The sequence below is a fragment of the Haliotis asinina genome, chromosome 1 (genome assembly GCF_037392515.1).
Source record: "Haliotis asinina isolate JCU_RB_2024 chromosome 1, JCU_Hal_asi_v2, whole genome shotgun sequence".
Lineage (NCBI taxonomy): Eukaryota > Metazoa > Mollusca > Gastropoda > Lepetellida > Haliotidae > Haliotis > Haliotis asinina.
The window spans coordinates 3510207-3520316 of record NC_090280.1 but is presented as its reverse complement, the minus strand read 5'-3'; the positions used below and the strand labels follow the sequence as shown (position 1 = coordinate 3520316).

At 38.7% G+C, this 10110-nt stretch overlaps 1 protein-coding gene across 1 annotated transcript; it reads right to left on the bottom strand.

Annotated features, from left to right (window-relative positions):
* Window positions 1-2365: 2365 nt before the first annotated feature.
* On the bottom strand, window positions 2366-7446 carry LOC137286339 (uncharacterized). The gene is made up of 3 exons (XM_067818140.1): window positions 7376-7446; window positions 6555-6683; window positions 2366-5885 (listed from the first exon to the last, which is right to left on the bottom strand). Exons 2-3 carry the CDS (start codon window positions 6668-6670, stop codon window positions 5612-5614), a joined length of 390 nt encoding a protein of 129 aa, XP_067674241.1. The 5' UTR covers window positions 6671-6683; window positions 7376-7446; the 3' UTR covers window positions 2366-5611.
* Between the last annotated feature and the right edge of the window lie 2664 nt (window positions 7447-10110).

The following is a 10110-nucleotide window of genomic DNA, read 5'->3' as shown; positions in this document are numbered from 1 at the left end:
ACCTTAGTACATGGTATGAAAAGAAATCTTCTTTAGACTGCTAGATCTTGAAAATCAAATGTTGAAAGTTTTTTCTAAGTTCTAAGCAACACCAGTATGGCTGCAAGGCTCAGTCGGGTGAATTGTTTTTGTTGTTTGCTCAGGGATGGCAACAGGAAAATCTGTTTTCAACTGAAAACTTCATAGTGTCATGAAAAGGGAGGGTTCAGAGTTTCTCAACGAATTTAAGTGATTCACAGACTTGATGAATTTAAAATAAAGACAACAGAAATGGGATGATAAGCAGAAAATTGCCATCCCTGTTTGCTGCTTGCACCGAGGCCTGTGGTCAAGTTAACCCTCAGCTGTGACTTCAGTTGTACACAGAGTTCTAGCATGGTCAGTGTGCCAGTAGATACAACAGGACAGTCTCCTGATGAATGTGACTGCTAACTGGGCGTTACTGCCCTAAATACAACATTGGATATCCTAAACATGGATTTTCAGCAACATGATAATATATTTTCAGCAGAAAAAGGAAAGTTCAGTGAGCAATTTTGAAACAAAATAGGCAGAAATCCACCTATCAGAGGAAAATGGCCATCCCTGATTGTGGAGGAAATTTAAGAGTTTCACTTTAGCTTAATCCTTTTTTTAAAGGTTTTGTCTCAGAACCAAGTGCTCTTATTTTCTATCTGAAAGCAATGAAAATGGTATTTTTCAATGTGCAGTTGAAACAAGACTGAAGTTGTTCTTCAGTGCCCTCAGTCTAGATGGTCAAGCTCCATCCAAGAATTCCGAGGGCCACAACTGAGTCTGTGCTTATTGACCGGTTCACCACTCTTACTGATGTTGTGTCTTTGTTGTATTCCATTAGATGCAATCCATTAATTCCAACATGTACAAGTATTCGTTTCAGTGGTTTGGTTGTCGCCTTGTTGGAACTGAACCAATGCCAAATGTACGTAGTCTGTTAATGTCGCAATGCTGTTTGTTGATCATGTGACCTGTTGGCATGTATCCCATCATGCAATACCTGCAACCTGCCACAAAGCTGTATATTTTTTATCATGAGAATTTGTTCTGACTTTGAACTCAGATCAGCCTGCAAGTAAAGCATTTATTACTACAAGAACTGTTGTTTATGAGTTGTTTATGAGCACCACCTTGATTTCGGCAATTTGTCTATTGTAGAAAGAAAACCCTTAACTAGTGTGTGCGTATTGTGTGTGCATGTGAATTGGTCCCTGTTCAACATTTTATTGTGTCCAAAGAGGGTGTCTACTTATGAAAGAAAGTGCAAGTCTTAAAGAATGACCTTATATTGTAAAATTGATGCCAGCCTGACAGCCTGCTTGTGCTTTGGTTACTTGACCAAGAAGAATCTTAAGAGACGTTCTGTTAGATATTCCTGAAGACACTGAAGAGCAAGATGGGGGCAGAAAGTCACAGGATTTCAGCTGCTGCATAGGACACAATCCAACCACTCATAAAACACCCTGACAGAACACTAGCACGAGTGATGAGTGGGTGAGTTTAGTTTTACGTCGCACTTAGCAATATTCCAGCTATATGGCGACGGTCTGTAAATAATCGAGTCTGGACCAGACAATCCAGTGATCAACAACATGAGCAGCGATCTGCGCAATGGGGAACCGATGACATGTGTCAACCAAGTCATACTAGCACGAGTGAATGAGTGTATTTAATATACTTCTTACGCTGCAATATTCCAGCTATCTGATGGCGGTCCATTCTCTTCCCACAGAGGTTACTTGTCTTATCTTCCTACGAATCTCTGTTCTAATACGGTCATATTTCGCGGTTCTGATAAAATCCCCTATCGTCAAAAAATGGCAGCAGAATTATCTCCCTTTTTTCTGTCCAATCAGAACACGTGTTACATTGACTTAGATTCAACTTGACTAATGCAAGCAATATGGAGAAACAAATATGACATGACTGAGTTCTGTCTAGAAGAAACCTTTGAGTATCGCGCTTGGGATAAGGTTCTAGTTTTCACGATGCATCCGGAAATTACCGAGATCTTGCAAATGATCACTTTTTAAACAAGGTCGCTGATGGCACTACTAAATCTGATTTCCTCCAATCACAAGTCTTGAATACTCGCACCACGAAAGGGTTGTATTAGAACAGAGGTTACATAGGAAGATGTGACAAGTAACCACTGTGGGAAGAGAATGGTGGCGGTCTGGAAATGATCCAGTCAGGACCAGTGGTCAGCATGAGCATCCATCTACGCAGCTGGGAACCAATGACATGTATCAACCAGTCCGGGAGTCTGACCACCAGTTTTTTTGCCTAATAGCAAATGTCCACGAACCCTTTTTCCTCATATTTGAAAACAAAAGACCAACACATTTCATAAACTCATATGACATTTAAATTTTACTTATTAATGAATGTACATATTTTCTGAAAACTGTTTCTAATAAGTTAAATGATGTTCACAACAAACTTCAATCATAATACATGTACATCAATAAGCGTTGATGAGGTACAGAGATGCATAACATTCCTATGGTCTTAAAAGTTTTATGATATCATAAAGAACTACAATAAATATTTACTGAGTGAGTTTGGTTTCACACTGTTTTTAGCAATATTCATGCAATATCATGGCAAAAGACTCCAGAAATGGGCCTCCCATGAGGGAAACTGAACCATGAGTGTTCGGCATGCCACTTTGCTACACCACCATCCACATGCTTACCTATAACAGCACCAACCTTTACTGGTTCAAGTCTTGATAACACAAGAACTAAACAAATATCATGTCATCTAGGGAGAATATAATGTTCAGCATGTTGATGTCAACATCAAATCAGTGGATATATTAAGTCTGCACATCGGGGTCGCTTTCACTGCCAGTCGGAAAAGTGAAATTTGAAACCCTGAATGAAAACATCCCTCTGGCAACCTAACTCATACCATGGGAAATTTGAATCCGAACTTCAGAAAGAGATACATACAGAACTGGATACAGATTTTTGAGAAAGGGGATTGCACACTATTGTGAAATACGGACTGCACACTTCATTTTCACTCGCTTACAGTGGTCATTTTGTAAACTGTCAGGACAAGGGGGTGTATACACCCCTCATCTGGACCTGCCTATGACATTTTCAAAATGGATGTTTTGTGGAAGATACTTTCTGCAGTGAGTCCTCTTAGCATACCTCTTCCTTTGTACAAGGGAATATCATGAACTGGTAAGTTGACATGGAATGTAACTGAGGATAGCTTTGCAAGGAAACATGGCCACACCCCATCTGTGAACAGATTTGAAGTCCTGCCTTTCAAGACCCTGTGTTGTACTTATGGACTTTGTTGCCCAAATACATTAAACATATCCAGAATGTGACAATTCCAGAGTGTTGTCAAATATCAATGCAGGAATGTGAAGACATTCATTTGCTGCTGACAAGAAATTCCTGTTAAGTCTGACAAAGAAGGAAACTTGACTTCTATAGTCAGATATCCCTTGCTTCAGGAAGCTAGTAAATGTACCATGATAATACGTCTTTTCCTGATCCCAAGTCCACCCACAATGGTGAACAATTACTAAATTTTACCACTTAAGGTCTTTGAATATTATTTTGAAGTAGTAATGAAAGGGAGAAATGTATGGCAGTCAACTTGTGTAATATGACATTTAGGAGTATATCTCTCTGTCTTTTGGACTGGATGGAATATACTAAATGCTGCCATGACATCATGCACTGAACTGAAAAACATCAACTGCCTGTGTATTAAAGACTATTTTAATGATGGCTTGGAAAACCTCTTTGAGAATATAGTCTCACAAAGTGCAGTAACAGTTTATCATGACAACAAACCTTATTGGTTTGCAGGAGTATTAGACATAGGTGAAATCTGCAATCTGTTGTTCTGGTTTTCACATGAAGGACCAGCCAGCATGGTGTCTATCTGTAGTACTGACTGTCACAGAATTACAACAACAATCAAACTAACAGTCAGACAATAAACACTATAGAAATATACTAACATACATTCAGCTGTCTTGAAGAAGACATCTTTCATATTAATGAAAGTATGAACAGATGGACAGATGGACAACATCACATCCTGGAGAGGTGAATGCCCTCACTAGTCACCAACAACATCTGGTTCTATTCTATGTGCACATTAACCTGTACAACAGCTTAACAACACCCTTTGTTCAGTTTACTAATTTGATTTAAATCACAGATAAGGTTCCAATCCATTTTGTTTTGAAATAAAGTAAAAACTGGCTGATTTAAATGGACTGGATAAGAATTTTTTGGTATGGATTGTGTCAGTCAAAATTTCTGAAATATTCAGCAACAGGTGCTTGTCGTGTAAGCAGATAATGTGACTGTCGAGATCACCACCCAAGTCAGTAGGTTGCCATAAACACATTGACACCAAACTGTTATAATATCAGTCTTAGGCTCTAAGTAACGTAAACTTGGCCTCAGTACTTTTTGTTACACTCCACTATAGAGTCTAACAAAACCTTATGGGAGGTTGTGTCAGGTAACCTTCAAGATTAACCAATCATAACACAGCTTACCAAATCGCGAAAGTGAACATTTGCAGATACCTTTTGAACCTTTTACCTCGAAAAGGTTTGTACCCGAACAATTTTGAATGCTATTAAGCGTACGATCGTTTTCGGGTGATGCACACGGCACACATTACAACCATGACAATGGGGAGTAAGCAGTCCCTGAAAACAGTGTTTTTGGCAATATTCAAGGATGTCATCTTGTGGAAATATTAGACAATCGTAACCAGTGTCAACAGAAACCCCAAAACATACATACTGCAGGTCAAATAACTGTGATATATGCGGATTTTTGTTTGAGGAGAGATCTGTCAGTGACTTGAATATCTTTCAAGTCCCTCCGATCCCTAAGCAGTAGCCATTGTCTGATTGGTTAAATCTGTTTAACCGTCTCGCTATTGATAGGACAGTCATAAGTCGCTCAAAGGTTACCTGACGCAACCTTGTACTAGGGTTTGTTAGACTCAGTGGTGGAGTGTAACGAATAACACTGGCACTAAGGTTCCTTAAGACTGGTTAGAATATAAAAGTAAGTATGTTACAATCTAGCAATGAACAAAATCTAATGCTACTTGTTTGAGAACAACGCTAATGAGGAATTAGGATTAATATTAATATTAAATGCTCAGTGTTTGTGATAATCATATCAGAGTCTTCTCACTAACTGTAGTCTTCCTTCCTGAAAACTGTGTCCTGTCTGCGTGATATAAGTCTTATCATATCAGACTGTCTGCTCACTAACTGTAGTCTTCCTTCCTGGAAGCTAAGTACTGTCTGTGTGATTGTCTTCTCACTAACTGTAGTCTTCCTTCCTGGAAGCTAAGTACTGTCTGTGTGACGCGAATCTTATCATATCAAATTGTCTGCTCACTCACTGTAGTCTTCCTTCCTGGAAGCTAAGTACTGTCTGTGTGACACGAATCTTATCATATCAGATTGTCTGCTCACTAACTGTAGTCTTCCTTCCTGGAAGCTAAGTACTGTCTGTGTGATTGTCTTCTCACTAACTGTAGTCTTCCTTCCTGGAAGCTAAGTACTGTCTGTGTGATTGTCTGCTCACTAACTGTAGTCTTCCTTCCTGGAAACTAAGTACTGTCTCTGTGCTATCAAAGCCTTCTGATACATTTTCATGTCCAAACCATCCACACAACGCACCACTCTTGCTTTCAGAGTTACACTGTTCGAAGAACATTCTAGTTCTCCAATGAACTGAAACAGAGAGCCAATCTTGGCATTGAATGGTTCCACCAGCCTGGTGTCTATGGTGAGTGGTTGTCTGTTATTGGAGTCTACTACTTGTGCTGTACAAGTGTGGATGTTGTGTTCATCTAGTCTGAAAAACAAAACAAGGCAGAGTATATCATTTGAATTGTTTCTTTGGGAACAACCCACAGCAAAATGATGACAACCTGTAACTAATTTGGGCCAAACCATCAAGTATATGAGCAACATGTCTTCCTATCCAAACAACTCGTCAGTCTCACTGATCACCAGCCTAAATCTAAAAATGAATCCGACTCTAGTCAAGAATGTCTCTGGTTGAGCATATTCACACTTAATGACCCAACACCAGACTGATGTTTCATCAGTGTTTTGCAACACTGTATCACCAGTGATTTGCAAAAGTTTTCATAAATCACAACACAGGATGTTATGACCTCTTTGTGAATACGTTTGCAAACGACAAGAAGAATTTTTCACTTTGTTAACCCTTGCAAAAGAATCATTTTCGGACACTTGAGTGTTGTTTCGATGAATCAATTTACAATTGTAACATACGGCCCTGTCTTATAAAAGATAATGCTATCCTTAAACCAGAGATGCATTGCTATGATCATGGCGATGGAAAGAGGCGTGGCTATGTACAGAATAATGTTATCGCTGTCGCACCAAGATCATGCCCATCACACAAGTTCTGAGTTTGGACCTTTCGGCTTTGCAAAAATGTAGGGCTAAGAATAATATTGCATGCCAATATCGATGGGTTTTTTTGTAGATATACCTCCCAACAATTCTTGCAGATTTTCCATCAATCGACGCACTATCAGACGACAACACCTGCAGTATTTCCTCGATAAAGAGAGGCTCGCCGTGTGAAGGAATACTTCGCGCCGCCATTCTTTCTCGGTTTCTACAAAATTGGGAATCGTGCAATATGCGAGCAAGGAATATAGAGTTGAAAGTGAACCGGTCCAGTGTGTGTGTGTGTGTGTGTGTGTGTGCATGCGTGCGTGCGTGCGTGCGTGTGCATGCATGACCTTTTCCAATGTTGGCTTATTTTCGGTTTCCTTCATATGTTGCAGTCTGAGTATTTATGTTAAGATGAATCTAAATAAATGCCACAATTCCTAAAAAGGAATATCTCGGTCTTCCTCGCCATTGTAGTGTCTGTCTCGTGTTCAAATGGAACAACTCCAACTCTTTGTTGCTGTCGAGCACTCATTACTAGCGCTTAGTCTCTGAATATGCATAAGTTTGATAGTAGCATGCAAACCCATGTATATTGAAAGGAGCTCTTAGGAAGAGGAAATCTAGAATTGCTTCATTTAGGTCTTTTGCATTACTGGGATGACTTTGCAGCAGGCGAAATTATGTGGTCCAGGGACTAAGTCATTAGCTGCGGCAAAATCAGTACTTGAGAAACTACGGGAGACAATCTCGTTGTATACATACAGGGATAATCAACAACAAATACCTTACAAATAAAGGTATGTTTTCCTTCTAAAAATTAAACGAATGTGTGAAAGAAGTTTTTATTGACTTAATTTAGTCTATCTTCGCGGTGAATCGAGAATGGAAGCCAGTGACCTATAACATACCGACCTGAAACTTTTAATGAAAAAGATACCCTGATGCGGAGAAGTTTCCGTGGTGGTTTCGAATGTTATTGTTTTTCTCCCGCGAGTACCCGGATGATATCCCAGATTTCGTGACTGGTTCGTGATTCTGCTGCGCCTCCCATGTGCGCAATTGATAGTTTATGTGTAGACTGATCAACAAAGTCATTTTATTTCGTTATTATGAAAACAAATCAAACATCTTCAAGTTTACTCATCTGCCAGTGGTACAAATATATTGTCTTATAAACCTAATTAGTTCCTTGTCACATTTGTTTGCAAGTTAATTTTTAAAAAAAGCCTCACACGGTCTGCTTATACTTACAGTGAATTTCTAACATGATTTTCATATCTGCCAAAGTGATTGCCAACGTGAATCATATTTCACACACACCCTATTCGCGACCTAGTGCATGTTTTCTGTAATACAGGTTCTGCTGAATGCTACAAGAAATAAATTAAAACAAAACGCAAATATTCAATCTAAAGGGGCACTGATGCGGAGCAATTTCCGTGGACTGGTGTAAACTTTGGTTATTGTTTTTTTCCCGTGAGTACCCGGATGATATCCCAGAATTCGTGACTGGTTCGTGACCTCTGCTGCGCAGTCCGTAAGCGCAATTGATAGTTTAATTATAGACAGATCAACTGAGGTGAAGTCATTTGTACTTCATTACAAATGTATTATGAAAACAAATGAAACACTTTGAAGGTTAATCATCTGCCAGTGGTAGAAATGGTAAAAAACTATTAGGACGGAAAAATAACGAAGCCAATGTACGTCTCTATATTTTGTCTCATAACCCTAATTAGTTTATTGTCATATTTGTATGATTCTGAAAATTAATAAAAGAACACACGATTTGCTTATACTCATAGTAAATTTCTAACATAACAGCCACATTTATACATTGTATAGATTGCCAATGTGGATCCTATTTCACACACATACGCGATCTAGTGTGTGTTTTCTGTCATACAGATTCTGCTGAATGCTACAACAAATAAATTAAAACAAAATGCAAATAATGAATGTAAAACAGACTAATTTTATAGCAACAGTGTCAGGCTACTACCTTGTTCAGGAATGTATCCATCAATATCCACGTAAAAGAAATCGTAGTCCATTCATCTGCAGCTGGTAAATAATCCTGCTCTGTGTCGCGTGTCTTACAACTGTCTCATTTGCGAAAAAGTAACACATCGTTTCACGTCTTTCGTTGGTGAAAACTAGATAAACCTCTCATTGGTCTCCCAAGATAGCACACCTGGCAACTAATTGTATGATGTCCACTATTCTAAGTAATTTAATTGACCAATATTGAGCAATCAATCAATCAACGCAAGGATGGTTAATTCTTTGAAGGGAGGATGTTGTTTTTGCACTCACACTTTACGACAGGGTATAGTCATCTACACACACTGCCTTTTGACAAATCCGCTAGAAGATAAAAGTAATTAATCAATCAGTGTGTTATCGGTTAATCCTTTGATCGATGTTTGTTTTTGTAACTCAGCTGATAAACCCTCTTGCATCACTTACATGCACATATTACATAACATACAATACATTTGCAATTACAGACCTTAATTTATAATGTTGAGTATTTACTCCAGACAGGAGAAATGCCTAATGGGAACCTTTGTTGAGTAACCGAGTGGTGTTGCTACTAATTATACCTGTTATAAATTCATGAATTGACCATCAAGAGAATGATGACAAATAACACGTGTAGGTTTACACCATCAAACGCGAGTTACAGCAAGGAAGATGTAATATCTGTGTCGCATGCAGCCTGAAAACACTTATGGGCCGAAACTGTTTTGAGGATACCGACGGAATTTCGTTACATAAGGAATACACACAGGCATTTGCTGTGTACTTTGGTAAATAAGTGAAATAAGGTGTTTTTTACGTAAGACAATTTTCAGATTTCTCTACCAAAGCCAAGGTCATCGTTTTTTTGTTTACGAATTCAAATAAATCAACTGTGTGTTTTATTATCATAAATAATAAACCATTGTAGCTATCATAGCTACCAAAATTTACGTATGCTATTTGCTATCACAGCTCAACCAACACTCAAAACTACCTAAATATAAAGCTTTGCAATCTTCCGTACTGAAACAAATGGCTTGCTACGTGCTTGTAGACATCATATTTTCATGTAACATGATTAAATATCAAGGTTAAAAACACAGAAATAGGATCAAATTGGATCAGTAAGTATACCATCCAAGCATCCGAAAAGAACTACACTGCTGGGATATATGGTTACGATCAGACAAGGAATACCATGGATATTTTTAAACAAATGGCATGTGATGGGTATCCGGCCTCCTGACTGTTTAAGTGAAGAAATTTTGCTAATATGGACAGGAGCCCAGTTCCTTTGTCCGTCACGGTCGAAGGAGTGGGCGCTGACCAATTTGCGGTCTGCTTTCGTAATTAGACCGTTGGCGAGAAGCATTATTCGCTCCGCATCAGTGCCCCTTTAATTAAGACAGACGAAAGTTATAGCAACAATATCAGTCTATTGCCTCGTTCAGGAATGTATCCATCAATATCCACATAAAAGAACGATATTCCATTCACCTGGAGCTGCTAAATAATCCTGCTCTATATCTTGTGTCTTTCAACAGTCTAACATGCGAAAAGCTGACATAATTTGAGACATTTTCACACTGGTGTATACATAATCTCACTGGTCACCCAGGACA

Bases quoted from the DNA above. Each gene is read 5' to 3' on its own strand.
- LOC137286339 (XM_067818140.1), bottom strand. From the start codon at position 6,670: ATGGCGGCGCGAAGTATTCCTTCACACGGCGAGCCTCTCTTTATCGAG. The intron at 5,886-6,554 runs GTATATCTACAA...TTTGTTTTTCAG, and splicing joins TCTGCAAGAATTGTTGGGAG to ACTAGATGAACACAACATCC.